We start from the raw sequence: 18,023 nt of genomic DNA, 5'->3' as shown, positions 1-18,023 counted from the left end.
AGCCAAGTGTCGACCCGTTTGTGGGCCCTTAGATTCTCTTTTAAGTGTATGAGATCAATAAACAAATTACCCATTCAATACCATCTTCTAGTAACTATACTCACCATAATTCATTACGAATTAAACATTATTAACTATGACATTTCTAGTACACTTGAAATCGTGATTAAACATATTCACAATCGTGGTTAATTATATGTTTAGTTGATGGTTAATGAGTTGCAAAACATTGTTATACTACGTTAATTATACTTGTGATCGATATTAACTGTATAATTTGATGTCAAAATTGTGTCTAAATAACAAAACACGTTTATTAAATATGTAAAAAGTTGTCTTAGTTATGTTTGCAGACACATCTAAAACATATTAGTTATGATCAAAAAACAAAAGTCGTTTTGAGAATTTCTAATACACATTAGTAAAATAAAATATGTACAATAATTCATGACTCTCTTGGAGTAAACATATTTGCATCAAATTTATACTTCATTTCAGATTGCTTACGTTTATCAGCTCAAAACCCTACAAGTACACTGAGAGAAGAAAATTAAAAACAAAAACTTCACAATCTAGCGATTTGAACCGACTTCTCGAGAGCTTGCATAAGGCTCCTCATGATTCTGGGCTCACCTGGTGGCACCTTATCTTTCAAGAGTCCATGTCTGGAGGCACGAAAAACTGGAGCAGAAGTTTCATTGGGTTTAAAAACCAAACAGTCAATATACACAAGAACCTCTGTGTCCCCATCTCCAATGGTTATAAATCCCAATCTTGCTCCACCTGCTATTTTGTCCACCTGTTTTATTAAATTAAAATGATTTACATTGTTACATGAAAAGTGATAGCATTAGCAACAAATGAAATGTATTATAAGAACATATTATGTGTGTACTTTGAGAGGCATGGGAAGTGGTAGATTGGCTCCCTGTGCAAGGCTGTTTGCCCACTGCCACAACACAAATATATAACATAAGTAAGAAAGTGAAGTGATTTAACACCTCGGTAGCACTGGTGTCTGACACTAAATAATATTACCTGAAATAAGAGAGAATCGAATCTTTGAAGATCTATGTTAACCGGCAGCTTCATGGTGCCAAGAGAAACTCCATCGTCGCCATCGGTGGAGCTGTAGCTTCCAGCTGAGGCTTTGGGCACCACCGCCGTGAGATGGAAGCTAGTGCGAAGCACGGGTGAAGGATGAATGTTGTTGTGAAAAATAGGAATGAGGGAGCGGTGAGAAGGGAGAGGAGCATGGGAGTTGAATCGTGTTCCTCTCAGATTTACACTCAAGCTCGAGCATCTACTACTTGTTGTCATTGCCATAATTTTCTCTTTTTCTTCTTCTTCTTCTTTCTCCCACACTACACAAGTAAGATTAGAAGCTAACTATTATTGATTGTTAATATTATTTTGTATGTTGAATAATGGCACTGGATAGATAATGCTTCAGATGATTTCATTTGTGTTCAGGTTTGTGGTGAACAAATGGCTCTTAAGAGTCCCACGTTGCCAATGTTATTGCTGTCTGTCAACCCAATATCCTCTACCTTTTCTTTTTAAACGAAAAAACTTATTTTAATTTTCCTTTGAATTTGATTTCTATGCACTTTAGCCTTTTTTTTTTTTTATAGAATTTCTTATCGTATCTAATGGATCTCTCACGCATATGTGAATTAACAAAATTATCCTCCTATATTTATAGATGTATCTTCGAAAACATGAATCTCTCACGCATCTGCGAATTGACAAAAGTATTCTCCTACTTTTGTAGATGTACCTTCAGAAACATTTTTTTATAAATTTAGTTTTTTCCGTAGATGCACGGAAGTCTTAAAACATAGTTAAATTTGAGATTTTTTCAATTAATTGAGAAAATCTCAAATTAATTGGGAAAATTCAAATTCTAATATATTTTCAAATTAACTACATTTCGCTCCTAAACTCTAATTTTTTAAACAAAAATTAAACATCAAATTATAGTAAATCAAAGTAATTGAGAAACTTCATTTGCAGTTACTATAATTTGATTTACTATAATTTGATATTCCATTTATTTTAGAGTGAAATGTAATAATTTAAAATATAATAGAATATTTTGTAGGTACATTTACGAAACACTCTATGTTAACACTTCTGTAAATGCATCGACAAAAAAAATCAATTTTTTTTATAAAAAAAAATACTAAATGAAATTTTATCAGGTGACTAATAGATTCAAGAGATGGATTGAGAAATTTATAGTGGCAGATCAGATATGTTTGTCTAGACTTAATTAATACCGCTATTACATCCTCTAAATAGGCACATAATTGTTATGGTTAGATATAGGTTAAATCTCAATTAATTTACCAATAGAGATTGGATTTAACTAGAAACAAGTCATGTTTATAACAAAATACCTTTCATAAAAAATAAAACTATAAGAACCAAAACAAAATCCCTTTTGTAAAATCTGCAAAATGGCTTTAAGTTTACTTTTAAACAATACTCATGTAAAGAAATATCTGTATCATGACCGCCAATTAGAAAGTTGAACATAATGAATCATTCAATATATTCTAATAAGGGAGACTTACTAGAGGCTAGAGCACCACAATATTTCTATTATGTGTTTGTGAATTTGTGTTTCCACGTTACCACAGAGAGTTGAGTTTAGCTAAAAGCTGTTTAACTCAAGATATAACTGCATACTTCAATTGACCGCACATCCAATCCACCATGAAAACAAACATGGTATACAACCACATGAAACAAGAAAGATAGAGGACAATGGAAAATCAAAGGTATTTTAAATATTGCATTTCAATTGTTTTAAGACTTTGTACAAAATCAAAGTGGTGAGAAAATCACATCTTTTACAACATAATTTGAAACAGCATAGAACTCTTGTAAGCCCCTATTACAAAGAGTTTCACTACGAAGAGGAACATGCCTCTAGTTTAGGAAGCAAACTTCGCCACGCATCTGCAATACCATTTGCTAGACGTGCTTGACCTTTGGCAAATTCGTGGAAAGCTATCCCCATATCTAATGTTTTCTGTTCCTGAAAACGCCCTATTTCTTCATTCATTAATTTCACAATTGTCTCAAATGTCTTTGTCGCTTGTTCACTCTCTGCCTTCAACTGCAGCATGTCATAGTCATGTAAGTCCAGTCAAACACACTATTTATAAGAAAAAAATCATCATGGGACGTCAAATGATAAACAAACTTGCCTCATGAAATTCACGCTCAGCTTCTCCCACTTTCTCAGAGCGAATCAACATGAGTTTGTCACTGCATTCCAAACAATAATAAGGAATATATATATCACGATATATGACAATAAGCAGTTTTCTGGTACATCGGCTTGATTACAATTATACAAATCCCACAGTACAAGACACAAACAAGACTTATTTGCATTTATAATTTATTAGCTCAAGTTTTGGTTGGGGGAAATGGACTCTATTCAAAAGGAACTTATTGTGAATGTTGATTCACCATAAATATCATGTGAAAAGAGGGGTAATCGTGTCATGTAATGCAAACAAAAGTAGTCAAATAGTAAAAGTGATAAACAGGAGCATACAGATTAATCTCCTTCAACTTCATTGTTTCAGCCAGTTCACATTGCCTCCTGAAGGCATTGGCCCTCTCTGCTATCGTTGCCTGTTTCAGAAAGTAAACAGCCATTCAATTTAAAATAAGTCATAACAATCCATTTAAGTTCATTCTTGGGGGAAGGGTTGAAGGGCATGGGAAATAAATTTCAAAATCATAAAAAAGTCTTAATCAGGTTAGACAATTTTGTTATGAAATAGTGAAAGAAAGTGTAACCAGAACTACCTTAATAGATTGTACAGCACGGACATAATCTTTCAAAGGTTCTTCAAAACTCATCAAGAGCTGATGTGCCTGCTTGACAGATTCAAATTAGGATAGTTCTTTTCACCCTTCAAAAGCATGCAAATTTATGCTAACAAACAAGCTTATATGAGAAGTCAGTAAATTAATGTATGACAATAACACATAGAGCTTACCTCCTTTTGCAGCTTGACTGATAAAATCTCTGACTTTATCCCAAGTTCAGAGAATGCTTTACCAAGTGCATTTCCTTCAGAAGCACCTAGAAGTTTCACGGCTTTTCCAAAATCTGACAATGATTGTCCCAACTCTGCAAGAGCAAAAAGTACATTTTATTACCGTAAATAATCTTGGCATAATAAGGGATAAAATATAAAAAGAAAGCACGTGAGTAATATAGGTAGAAGATAAAAAAAGTATCAAACTGAAATCTTAAATGAAATTGTTACCTCTGTGCCTCTTCACAAGACGATATGCATGCTTTTGAGCTTCACCCAAGTGATTTTCTAGTTCAAAAATGTAATGTTTTAGCTTCTCATATTCAGCATCAGATTCTTCCACTGGCTTCTCCTTCCCAAGGACAACATCACTCACTTTTGATTGCACATCCTGCAAAAATTCACTTAATCAATTTAAGTTTTACAAGATACCTGAACAAACATCACACTCAAACAAGTAGACTAGCAAAAGCCAATGTCTATATAGAGGAAGCTTTCAATCCAGGAGACCATTAGATTAAACATATCCATAGAAATAGTTGAATTGCATAATAATGCAGCAAAATGCAAATATCAAATACAGAGAATATTTCATTGGTCTACCGAAGATAAAAATATAACCTGTTAAACTCCTTTGATCACACTCTATTATATTGAACTACATGTCATCCACAACATTTTATTTGCAAAAATTAAAGCAAATCATAATCATTTCATACGTACTAACAGGGCAAAAAAGACGAACCCCTTGTAAGGTTATTTCATACAGCAAATTAGTGAAATTCAAAATTTAGATCACTCCATTTAACAGATTTCAATCTTAGTAAAATGAAATGCAAAATTTAGATCACTCCATTTAACAGATTTCAATCGAGTAAAAGGAAACTATTCATATTCAAAAACAGCAGTAGAACTCGTCTTACCTTAAAAATCTGCATTAAATCAGATGGCTTCTTGAATAAGCCAGCCTCGTGGGACCTTAGCCTTTCCATTGTCTGCATAGTATGTTTGATGAAATCAAGCTTAAGTAAGGCTTTACTTTACCTCTTAAAAGTCAAATCAAATGTGAGAAAACATCAGAACTAGAGCAGTTGCGGATACAATAGACATAATAAAATCCCATGCGGTAGAGGATGGGGGTAAGTCTTGACACATTCAATTTCCTACACTCTCCAGAGTGTAAACTGATTAGGAGGTAGATATGGAATCAAACCATATTGCATCATTCATTTTTTCATGTAACAACTACTAATTTCATGAAATCAAGTTATGATGGTCAATTCAGAAGACTCAACACCGAACTAAAGTCAATATGGTTAGATTGAATCAAAGACTTGGATTCAAAAACAGTGCATTGACATGGAACCATGATAAAAAGTTGAAAAGCAAAAGAAAGAGCGAAGTAGCCAACAAATCACAAATAAAAAAGATAGAGATGCACAGAGAACAAAATAGTTCACTGAAGTCAAGGTATCACCTCTTCCTCTGCCTGCAAAAACGTCATCAGATCCTCACTCTGTTGAAGTTGATGATGCGATGCTATTCTATTTACAAATACATCCAATGCCTGTCGCCTCATTTCAATAAACTCAGCACTGAAACGGAATTTCTCTGTAATACAAACCAAAATTGAAAATCAGCCAGAGTGTTGGATGACATGATATTTGAAGTCTCAAATAAACTACAATCAGAAATCAATAATTTTCTATGAGGGGAATCGTAGATATCATTACATAATTAAACAATGTTCAACAGCAGTGTATCAAATCTATAATTAATTTTTTATAAGCACTCAAAGGCAGTCTAGGACACACTATAATAAATAGCATGTTAAACTCTGAAATGAAAGACTTTCATAAAATAAATCAGACAAGCAATTTAGATTTGTATTCAAATTATAAAGCACCATCAGAAATCTAAAAGGCAAAGGAAAAATACAACAGGCAAAGCAGAAGACTGGGTACTTCCATGGTTAATTCTAAATATATATATAGGGAACAACTCTGGTGAAAAGACTTTGTTACTGTGACAAATGAGAACCATCCTTCCTCACCGTAAAATACAATTCAATTGTCATTGGTCAAGATTAAAAAAAATCAATTATGGTCACATGAGTGATTACTATCCCTTCTCTACGTAGCTGCCCTTCCATCATCATTGTTACGAAACAGCGTTTTGTGTTTCTTTCACCATTGTCCCTATTGAACAAGAGCTACTTTGTTCTTAATTGATCCTATCATGTTCAGAAACATGAATCTCATGATTGATTCTTCTCCTTTCTCTGATTAAAACCATAAAAATACTAACAAGAACATTTAAAACTTGCTTGAAATCCAATATTTGATGTTCTTGACAGATGAATTTCAAATAAGAAACTCGCATGGATTCAAAGAAGTGAGAAACGGGGGATTGAGTTTATGGGAATAAAATAAATTACAAAAGATTTGATAATATTTACTGGATGGTGAAAATTGATTGCTCTCAATTGTCACAATGAGAAAGTTTTCTACCCAATGTTGTTCCACACACACACACACAACCTGTTCTACACTATTTTGATTGATAGTGTAAAAGAGCAATGTGGAAAAAAAAACAATTTCCATCAAACAAAATGTTTTTACTGCAATGAAAATAAAAGCAACACAACATCATAACACAAACAGGAAGATAAAGCACGGAACAAGTATCAAGGTAGCATTGACATTAAATTTCAATAGATAGCCACATTCAAAGTATTATAAAGAGTGCAAGAAAGAGTACTATTTAGATGTTACCTACAGCACTTTTCTCTGGAAGAGGAGGAATGAAAATGCCTTTGTACTTCTCAAAAAGGCGATCACGTAACCAAACAAAGTCACTGTAACGCCGGATGACAATCTTCTCGGGTGCCTGGTATTCCTGAAAATTTGTCTGCCACATAGTTTCGAATAGTCAGATGATAATGTGTCACATGTTTGCAGTTACACATTTACTCGATGCATTCAAATGGAAATAAAACTCAAATGATGATACAAGGGAGGAGGAAATAGTTAGTTATTCTTTCACTGAAATTTGATAGATATTAGATACACTCAATAAATTTCATCTAGAGCAATTAAGTTAAGATATAAACTCCAGCTGTACAAAATCAGAGATAGCGCTTTTGAGATAGTATTTCAATTAACTAAAATAGTCTGTCATCCTTAAACTTTCAGCTTCCTGAACACCATATATTCCCCCAACAAATCTATAAATGCACGCCCTTTGTACTAAACTCCCAACTCAGTCCAAAGATAAACCACACTTCAGAATGAACAACAAAAACTCATCCAAAACAGTTCATCCATGTAATTTCTCTCTGCCTATCTAATCCCTAAGCTTCAATTACAAACACTCCAATTTCCGGCCGAAAAAGTACTGTTTCTTAATTGCATTCATTCATTGCAAAAATAAAATTGATTATCCCCAAAAATTCATTCACTTAACATCATCAACACCTCACTCAACGAGAAAACCCCCAAACTGAACTTCTTAGCAAAATCAATCACACAAAAACCGAGATTATACAATCTCAAAATTCCATCGTTCACGCATTCATCAACACCAAAATCAAGTGCAGACTAAGATTCAATGAGAAATTTCCAAAAAAATAATATTAAAAAAATATAAATAAAAAACACGAAGTTATTAAATATTGAGTTTGAAAAATACTTTGGTAATGACGCGGTAAGAGATATAAGACTGAACGCCATTGCCGAGTTTAACGGGATCCGTAACGGAAACGGAGAGAAACGGTTGCGATGACGACGGCGATCTAGGGCTGAGCGACGGACCACCGGTGGAGCTTCTCTGCTGTTCCATTCCCTCGAAATTTACCATCAAATTCGAAGTTTTAAGAAATTAGTATTTTTCAATTGCGTAAGATCGTGGTTGCTTATTTTGTGAATTGAGCGGTGGCAGATTTGTAATTACCGAAGAAATCACGGTCGTTTTGGGGAATAGTAAAAGAAAGTGATCGGAGAATCAGTGAGGAGAGGTTGTTGCGTTTGGTGTGGCGGTGAAAATTTGTTGCCACTTGGGAAGTAAAGTTGCTTTGGTTAATGGTGTTTGTTTGTTATTCAATGCGTGTAAAACCCGGTTTTCTATTAAATGGGTCGGGTAGGTTTGTTAAACCAATTCTCATGCATGCATAAGCTAAATTTTTGGATATATATGAGGAGAATTAGGGTTAGGTTGAGTGAGGTTTGGCTTTTAATTTTTGAGAAATTATTTTATAAATTAATTTTGAAAAAATGTATTGAAGAATAAAGTAAAATTAAATATTTTGAAAACTGATTTAGAGTAAAAAAATTTACTAAATACATTTTTTTAATTTTTAAAATATTTTTTTTGAAGAAAAAATATATATTTTTAAAACTTTTATTATTTGCATTTTATTTTTTATAATAATTTTTTATGATATGTTTTATTTTGATTTAGATATGTTCAAAATATTTATAATATAACATTTATTATATCAAATCAAAATGTGAAACTCATTATATATTTTGAATATAGTTTGTGCTAAAATGAAATACTCTATTGAGTCTCTACAAAGGACGATATTCGGGGAATACCGAGTTTGATTTCTGGCATAAACAACGCTTGGTCAGTGCACGAACCGGATTAGTCGATTTACTATGTAGATCGAAATCGGTGCGAAAGCAAAAAAAAGAAATACTTTATTGATAAGATTTTTCTTATTCATCTTTTTGCAATAATTCACTTTATTATTACTTTTTACTCTTTCTATTTCTTTTACCGATCCAATATTGCATATAAATCTTAAGCTAAAAGATGAAAATTCGATATTTCATACAAACTCGAGATCAAAAGATGAAACTCAATCTTCTTATCTTATTGACATCATCGATAATCCTGAGTGAAAGTTCCTAAAATTATCGTAATCGATCTAGTGATTTATTAAAGGAATGACTCAATCTTATGTGGAGTGTGCACGTGTATAATAGATTATTATTCTTTTTTTAAATTATTTAAATATTATTTTGTATTTTCTTTTTAGTTTGTAATTATAAAAGTAAAAATGTATAAATTAATTTTGTTGTACTCTTTTGCATCATAGAATTTTGTGTCACATCATTAAATAAATGACACATAACTAATTATAAATTTAATAAATTTGAGGGATAGACCAAAATAATATGGTTTTGAAATTGGCAAACTAATTTCTTAAATGAGTTTAAATAGAGATTAAAATAGATTTTTAAAAAATAGAAAGATTAGAATTATAATTTAATTTACTTATTATTACAAATATTAAATAAATATGAGTTTGACTATCATATTGTTCATATATTACATACAATTTTCTTAACATATGATATGTATAAATTCACATGTTAAATTTTTTAACTACTAATTTTTCTCAATTTTATTTACAAATAAATTAATCAAATGACTAACTTTTTTTTGACCAATCAAATGACTAACTTAAACACTCTTATTTTCAATAAAAATCCTCTTATCATTTTTAGTTTGAAATTATAAACACTTTTTTAAAAGAAATTAAGTTGAATAACACATGAAATAATTATAAGTAATAAAAAATAATGAAATTAAAAAAAAATTATATTTAAATTTTCTTAGCGTGGCTTTGGGGTAATTGTGATTTGAAAATATCAAAGAATAAAAGCATCCATGGTATAAAATGCTCCGACCCGTTTATGACGAAACAGAGTTAGTTGACAGTTGACACACGGTTAACTAACTAAATCATAAAACCACCTGCCGTGGCACTTGGTTAAGTTCATAGCTGGGACATTTGACCAATAAGCATTAAGCATTGACGTGTATGGCCCTGACGTGTCACAACTTTCATTCTTGAAATTAGATAATGTTTTTTGACACGTGCGTTTAATTAAATTAAACCTGAAATAACGGTACATACAGTTTTTGTTTTGGGAATAAACCATGGTTGTATTTGTTATGGTTTTACTTTTTAGTTGAGTAGAAAATGAGAATTTTTTCACCCACCTCCTAATCTTCTTGCTCACCCCTGGTGAATTTACAACACTACCCATTGTTTCGGAAGTTCATTTCTGAAAAGGTACTTTTTTTTGAAAAAAATGTGTTTTCGGTACTGAACTTTCGAAAACGTGTTTTTTTTAATATAAAATATTGATTTCGGAGATGCATCTCCGAAATAAAGTTACATTTTCAGAAAATGTGGTGTTTCGGAAGTTCATCTCCGAACTCACCCCCTTGGAGGAATTCGGAAATGCACTTCCGAAAAAAGGTCTGGACAGAAGAAAAATAACAAACAAGAACGATTCGCTTTATTTAATCGGATGAAGACGATGGAAGAGACGCTGCAACAGGTTAGAAAGTCCTGATCCTCTAGAAATCCATACCACATTGTAACTTACCAACATAATAAACAACAACAAAAAACTTATGAGCAAACTATACTTACATCATAGTGGTGTAGAACCTTATCAGCCACTCGCAACTGAAAATGATTAGCACGAACTTGAATTTTCCTTCCCAATTTTCCTTCCCAATTTTCCTTCTGAGACGACGGAGCCGACTCTAGAGTAGCCTTCTGTTAAACTTCGACAGTCAGGCTCTCGATGGAGATCAGAGCCGAACTCAAGGAAGCAACCGGCGCTGCGACAGATGGAACAAACGGCGCTGAAACAGATGGACGAACAACCGGAGCTGCAACAACAGACGGAGGAGAGGTAACCGGGGCCGGAGCATATGACGGAGGAGGTGGATGTCCGGAGGAAGAAGGATTGGAGGTACGTCCACCGCGAGAGCCACGGCCACCACCACCACGGCCTGATCCTGCAGCATTGATGGATGATTGTTGAGAATGTGCAGGAGATTGTTGACTCCGGCGATTTTCGGGATGATTTCCTCCACCGCGGCGAGACATTGTGATGAAAGCAGTAACAAGAGATAGAAAATGTTAAAGCAAAGAAGAAGACTTAGGATCGAAAATGATTTGGGATATTTTGAAAGAAAAATGGGTGAGAAGCTTTTAAATAGGAAAGTGTTTTAGAAGTTAACCGTCTGAGAGTGGTGGGGAGAAGGAAAAGGGAACTTCGAAATTTCAAAAGGTTTTTTATTCTTTTAAATAGGGCGTGGCTGTGGAGCTTCCCAATTTTTGTTACGTAGGCTTTTAAGTAGGAAAGTGTTACCACATTTCTTAGAAGGTAACCGTCTTAGAAGGCTTACGTAGGCACATGTGTCCACATTTCTTACCTGATCAGGGGACGTCATTACAAAAAAATCAAACAAAGGGGTGCGCTGGGAAAGTCAAAGTTCTATGTTTATAATCCAGAAGATGGATAGTGTTCGCGGCGATGAAATCCAAGAATCTACATATTGAAATCAGAACAATCCAAAAACTAAGATGATAAATCCAATACAAAAACACTGTGCGATACAATCCGAAATCAGAACAAAACAAAACAAAACACGTCAAACAAAACAAAAACACGTTATTCTGCCCGACGAGCGTTACAAAATACACATCAAACAAAATAAAAACACGTTATTCTTCCCGACGAGCGAACTCCTCCGAATGAAGATAATTATACCAATCCTCATCCCACTCAGTATCAGAACCATCAGCGTTGATCACGCCTGAAGACTGAGTCTGCACGTCCGAGCCATGGACCCCCAGGGGACGAGAAGCAGAACCAGTCAAAACCTTCTTCTTCTCCTTCACCTCCTTCACCTCCTTCTTTGAAGAACCCTTTCTTCCCTTAGCGCCACCCATTCCTGCGTAAAAATGAAGAAAGAAAGATCCATGAGACCTCCTTTTATAAAAGAAGAAAGGGACACAAACTTCAAAGAAACAGGCACAATAAACAAAGGCGTTAAAAATAAAGTACTTGCAAATTAAAACGGACACTCCCTACCCTCTCTAGAAGACGCAGTCCTGCGTGCTGGTTGATTGTCTGACATGTTCCTGTAAACAATTGAAATCGATTAATATGCGAGACAAAATAAAAAACAAAAAAATTTCAAAAAAAAGACGCTTTCAGAAATGAACTTCCGAAGCAGGGGTATTTTGGGATTTTCGCTGGGGGTGACCCCCATAGGGAGGTGGCTAAAGAAATTTTCGTAGAAAATTTAAACTCTAATATAAAAACTACTATGAGATAAAATTAATTATATCTAACTATTGGAATAAACTTTGTGGAGCTTTCCATATTAAATTAATTTTAACAATTCATATATTAATCAACAATTAAATTAATTTATACTAAAATAGAGAAGAAACTAAGTAAATGGCAAAGTCTTATAGTTGCCCGCTGCGGAACTAAAATTAGTGGAGGAATTGGTGGTTATGAAGATAAAGTGTGGATTTGAGCTTTCAACACTAAAATTAGTGGAGGAATTGGTGGTTATGAAGATAAAGTGTGGATTTGAGCTTCCAAAGTGGTTGAGGAGAGGCTGATGTGTAAGGTTAACACTTCAATATTTAAGTCATTATATGAGGGAGAAGAGTGAATGGAAATTGAATTTGAAATTATGTACCTGAATTTTTTGTATATACCATTTATTAGACGTCTACCCGTACAATGCACGGGTAATTTTTATTGAATTATTATTAATTTAATGAATATTAATTTTGTTAAGTATAAAATGTAATTATATACTTTTTATTGAGTTTATCATTTACTAAAAAATTAACAAAAATTTAATGGTTGAAATGATATGAAAAATTATTTATTTGTAACATAATTAAAAAATAGAATAATAATAAAAATTTTAAATGGTAATTGTTTTGGACTGGGTCAAGGTTAGGCCCAATCTACTTTCGGCCCGCTTAGTCTTAGAGGCCTAAACCACACTATGCTCCATAAAGTGGTTTAGAATGCTCGTCTTCATGATGCCCGACATAATGCTCCTCGCGAGCCGGCTGACGCCCGGCATAGATGCTCCCCGCGAGCGTCCTCTCTGCCGAGGACCCTGCTCCTCGTAGGGCTCCTTCATATTCAAACCCCCGGATAACGCGGAGTCCACGTGGTCCCTAAAAGACCACGTCTCCCACGAACTTCGGAGCGGTTAACCAGGACAGAGGGCACTCACGCACCTTCGATATTTCCACCTAGGAAACCTGGCAGTCTCCTAATTGGGCCTGGGCATCCAACCCAAATAGCGAGATCATGGCCCAGCGCTGGGGGCTATAAATACCCTCTTTCACTAGAGGATCACGTATTCACTTCTTTCTAACCTTTAGCTTGTACTTGCACTCCTTTGCTCGTCTTCTTACTTTGGCATCGGAGTACCTTGCAGGTATACCCCCCCTTTTTTTCTCTTCGAAGATCCAGTTCCGAGCAGCCTGTGACGATCCTTCTGATCAGGTACGATCAGTGGCGCCGTTTGTGGGAAACAAGCTTCCCCTTCTTTAACAAACAAAGATCAAAGCTAATCCGTCCTACGATCGTCATGGCTGACAACAACAACGTTAACGGCCCAAATCCTGATCCCTTCCACCTGGACGATCTCATTCAAGGTTCCGCCCCCGACGGGATGAATCGACATCGGCGGGAGGGACAACAGCTTACCGCTGATGGGCAAGGAAGACCGAGGCATGAGACCTCGCAACCTGGCAGAAGACAGCAACCTCAAAACGTCGAGCAAGCTCAAAACGGTGGCAACGAGCAACTTCAAAATAATAGGAGCGAGCTCGCTCTAGTTCAGAACAACGAAACAGACACAAGAGACGGGTAACCCGCCTCCTCTTTCACTCATACCTCCCAGAGGCGGAGAAACCAGCAGGATGACGACCAGGAACAAGTCGACATCCCCGAAGATGCCGACTCCACAACCGTTCTTTTGCTTGCCGCCCTCAAGAAGACCAATCACCTCATCCGACAACAAAGCGAGCGGATCGACAGGCTGGAAAGGAAGCGAAGATCACGATCTCCACCAAGGAGACACTACCGATCGCGTTCCTACTCATCCTCGCACTCCCCGCCAAGGAGGTATCGCCGACGCTCACCATCTTCCTCGCGCTCCCCGCCTAAGAGGTACCATTGTCAAAGGTCTTACTCCCGCTCTCCTCAGCGGAAAGGTAGGAAGAACCAGGCCTCCGATGAAGTAGAGACGGGTAGCCCATCGCCCGAACAAGATCGTCGAGGCTCCACCAAGGCTGTACCAAAACCCCACGAACGTCCCTCCCCCGAGGACAATCGTAGGACATCTTGGAAATCACAAGGGAAACCTCGACGAAAACACAATAACCGCGGAGGACATTCAACCTCCCCCAGACCAAGTGACGAGGAAGACTTCCACAACCCTCTGTCGGAGGAGATCCGGCGAGCCCGCCTGCCGCGAGGAATGGAGAAACCTCCAACCCTGGACCTTTACGACGGGACCACGGACCCCGACGATCATATTCGGAGCATCGAAGCCGTCATGGACTACCACGTGGTCTGAGGGTCCATCAGATGTCGGATCTTTCCTACCACTCTCAGAAAGGGAGCAATGACCTGGTACAAAAATCTTCCTCCCAACTCCATCCACTCTTGGGCAGAACTCAAGAAGCTCTTCTCCAACCATTTCACGGCCTCTCGCCGACAACCAAAATCTGAAGCAACCCTCGATGCTGTCATCCAGGGTACCGACGAACCTCTCTGGGAGTATCTCGATAGGTTCAACAAAGAAGCCGTCCAAGTCCAGACGACTGACCATATGAAAATGTATCTCCTCGAACGAGGACTCCTCCCGGGGAGCGACTTCAAGAAGGCGATCAAAATTGAGAAAGTCCGCACCATGGACGCCCTCCTCCTCAAAGCCCAAGCTTACATTGCTTTCGAGGAAGGCGAAGCTGCTGTGAAGAAGGCTTCAAGAGGCAACGACTCCGCCCGCGGCTCGAGCCGGGGAAGCAAAAAAAGGAGAGACGACAGGCCCCGCGATACAAAAGAACACGGTGGACCTTCTGGTCATTTCATTGACTACACCCCTTTGAACGCTCCGCGCGAGCGTATTCTGCTCGAGTGCCAGAATACCGAGTTCAAAAAATACAACGTCAAACCCCCAGGGCCAAATCCCACCAGGCCGGGAACTGACAAATCCAAGTACTGCAAGTATCACAAGAGGCACGGGCATCTGACTGACGAATGCATACATCTCAGAGATGCCATCAAAACTTTGATCAAGGAGGGCCGTCTGTCTAAGTACACGAAGAAAGGAGAACCCCCTCGGAGAGAGGGACCGAGGAACTCCGACAACGACAATTCACCGGACAGCCGACCGCTGGAAGTTGCTCTGTCTGTTACCCGACCAGAAGATTTCATCCCTTCAGTTGGAGTGGCATCCGCTTTCAGCACATGGGAAGGATTCCCGACCGCGATGGTCATCTCCAACGGCGGGGATTCGGGGTCACTCACGATCAGCTCAGTAAAAAGAAAGTTTGACGAGCTGATCACAGCCAACTCAGATCTCGGCCCAACCCTCCAGAAGTTCAGAGGCAAATCAGATCCAATCACTTTCTATCTGGAAGAGCTCCCCGGCGGAGCCCCAAATGCCACGATCCCCCTGCTCGTTCGAGCAAGGATGGCAAATTTTGACGTCCGACGAGTCTTGATTCACGAGGGGATCTCGGTCGACATCATGTACTCCCATCTCTTCAAAACCCTCAAGTTGGACGACTCCCACATCACTCCATATGTAGGCTCCGACCTCCAGGGCTTCAACGGGGCAACCACCAAACCCTGGGGATACGTCGAACTAATTGTCACTTTCGGGGAAGGAGAAGCTTCCAGACAGGTCAAGACGCGGTTTCTAGTGATCGACTTCAAGACCCTCTATAACTGCATCATCGGACGCCCTACTCTAGCTGAACTCACGACCGTCCCCTCGACCGTGCACCTAAAGATTAAGTTCTACACGAAAAGGGGACGAGTAGCCACCATCAACGCCGACATTGAAGCAGCCAGAAGGATATTCGATGCGTCGATGAAGGGCTTACAGCTAATCGCTCCTCCCTCCAACTCCAACAAGAAACCAATAGCCGACGACAAGCCTTCTCAAGAAGATCTACAACGACCATCCCACGTCAGCTCGGTCGACCTCGATGCTCGCTTCACGAAAGAACTGAAGAACGGCGAAGAACCACAGCCTAAGACAGCTCACCCCGTCCGACCTATCCCGGACGGCGATTTCTAGCTTGTCCCGCTGGGTGACAACCCCGACAAGGCCGTGAAGATCGGCAAAGACATCCCTGACCTACCGAGGAAACAACTCATAGCTTGCCTCCGCGCCAACGCAGACCTGTTCGCTTGGAGCGCTGCTGAAATGCCCAGACTCGACCCTGAGGTCGCCTGCCACCATCTCTCCATTGATCCAGCCGCGAAGGCAGTAGTTCAACGTAGGCGTCGGCAGTCTCCCGAGAAAGCGGAGGCTGCCGAGAAAGCTGTAAAAGACCTCCTAGATGCAAATTTTATTTCCGAGGCCAAGTATTCAACTTGGCTCTCAAACGTTGTACTAGTCAAAAAATCTAATGGAAAATGGAGAATGTGCGTTGATTATACTGATGTTAACCGGGCTTGTCCCAAAGATGCTTATCCATTACCTAACATTGACAGATTGGTCGACAACTCGGCCGGTTATAAGTTATTGTCTTTTATGTATGCTTATTCAGGTTACAACCAAATCCCCATGGCAAAGTGCGACAAGCTGAGCATAGCTTTTATGACTGAGTCGGGAAATTACTACTATAACGTAATGCCCTTCGGACTCAAAAATGACGGAGCCACTTACCAGTGGATGATGAACAAGGTATTCCGAGGAGAGATATGTGACACCCTCGAGGTATACATGGACGACATGATCGTCAAATCCCGAGAGGACACCAACCACACCATGCATCTCGAACGAGTATTCGAGCAAGCCAGGTCCTGCAGGATGCGCTTTAACCCGGAGAAGTGCACCTTCGGCGTCCGAGCAGGCAATTTCCTCGGCTTCTACTTAACCGAAAGAGGAATAGAGGCCAACCCAGATAAATGCCTAGCATTCTCGGAACTCCCCCACACCTAACAATAAGAAATCCATCCAAGTCCTAAACGGGATGCTCATGGCACTGTCCCGCTTCGTCGCGAAGTCCGCCCAACACGCCCTCTCATTCTTTAAATTACTACGCAAGGAAGCAACCTTCGAATGGTTCGAGGAATGTGAGCAAGCACTATCCCACCTCAAACGAGTCCTCTCGGAGCCGCCCGTCCTCTCCCAGCCGGAAAACAACGAGATCCTATACCTTTACCTAGCCGTCTCTAACAAAGCAGTTAGCAGGACCCGAGGTGCGATACCAATAAATCGAGAAATTCGCACTGGCACTAATAATAGCCGCCCGTAGACTAAGGTACTACTTTCTCGCCTATACCATCATCGTTCGAACTGACCAACCGATCAAACAGCTCCTCGGCCGACCAGATATGGCCGGGAGGATGTTGAAGTGGTCCCTCGAGCTATCCGAGTTCGACGTCCAATACGAAAATAGGAAAGCGCTGAAAGCCCAGGCACTTGCCGATTTCGTATCCGAGATGACCGCTATCACCAACTCCCCTCCCCCTGCGGAGAATAAATGGACCATCTACGTAGATGGCGCCTCCAGCAACTCGGGAAGCGGAGTCGGTGTCATCCTGGAAAACGACGAAGGACTCATCATTGAAGTATCATTAGTTTTGTCTTTCGCCATGTAATACGGTGAACTGACTTTATTTGAAAATGTCGCGGTAAGCAAGAGTCGCCACCGACTTTTATTTTATCCAATTGGAAAGGCTAAAAAAACAGGAAAGACCTTTTGAAAGATTTTGAGTTCGGGGGGTAAGTTATGCAAATGGAAGGTGTAAGGCACCCTTTGTATCCATGGTTATCCATGGGCTCTTAATTGCTTAGCTCACTTTTGTTTTCAAAATGTTTGAAATGTTTGAAAAGTAGTGTGTGAATAGAAATTTG

The 18,023-nt window shown here is 38.6% G+C and overlaps 3 protein-coding genes across 4 annotated transcripts; 1 reads left to right on the top strand and 2 right to left on the bottom strand.

Annotated features, from left to right (window-relative positions):
* Window positions 1-418: 418 nt before the first annotated feature.
* LOC131633372 (uncharacterized) lies at window positions 419-1,536 on the bottom strand. Of its 2 annotated transcripts, XM_058904082.1 has the most exons (3): window positions 1,039-1,531; window positions 896-949; window positions 419-799 (listed from the first exon to the last, which is right to left on the bottom strand). In XM_058904082.1, exons 1-3 carry the CDS (start codon window positions 1,324-1,326, stop codon window positions 566-568), a joined length of 576 nt encoding a protein of 191 aa, XP_058760065.1. In that variant the 5' UTR covers window positions 1,327-1,531; the 3' UTR covers window positions 419-565. The 2 variants fall into 2 exon arrangements, with proteins under 2 accessions (XP_058760065.1, XP_058760066.1); XM_058904083.1 differs by lacking the exon at window positions 896-949 and having other exon boundaries at window positions 1,039-1,536.
* A 1,239-nt stretch (window positions 1,537-2,775) lies between these two features.
* Window positions 2,776-8,147, bottom strand: LOC131633371 (sorting nexin 1-like). The gene is made up of 10 exons (XM_058904081.1): window positions 7,758-8,147; window positions 6,842-6,977; window positions 5,545-5,678; window positions 4,991-5,062; window positions 4,299-4,458; window positions 4,026-4,159; window positions 3,832-3,900; window positions 3,575-3,654; window positions 3,219-3,279; window positions 2,776-3,127 (listed from the first exon to the last, which is right to left on the bottom strand). The coding sequence occupies exons 1-10, from the start codon at window positions 7,923-7,925 to the stop codon at window positions 2,918-2,920; spliced, it is 1,224 nt and encodes a 407-aa protein (XP_058760064.1). The 5' UTR covers window positions 7,926-8,147; the 3' UTR covers window positions 2,776-2,917.
* Window positions 8,148-14,552: 6,405 nt separating this feature from the next.
* Window positions 14,553-16,235, top strand: LOC131633358 (uncharacterized). The gene has a single exon (XM_058904068.1). It carries the CDS (start codon window positions 14,553-14,555, stop codon window positions 16,233-16,235), a length of 1,683 nt encoding a protein of 560 aa, XP_058760051.1.
* The last annotated feature ends 1,788 nt before the right edge of the window (window positions 16,236-18,023 follow it).

This window comes from Vicia villosa, unplaced genomic scaffold (assembly GCF_029867415.1).
Source record: "Vicia villosa cultivar HV-30 ecotype Madison, WI unplaced genomic scaffold, Vvil1.0 ctg.001121F_1_1, whole genome shotgun sequence".
Classification (NCBI taxonomy): domain Eukaryota; kingdom Viridiplantae; phylum Streptophyta; class Magnoliopsida; order Fabales; family Fabaceae; genus Vicia; species Vicia villosa.
The sequence above is the reverse complement of the archived record's forward strand: the minus strand, read 5'-3'. Positions and strand labels throughout refer to the sequence as shown.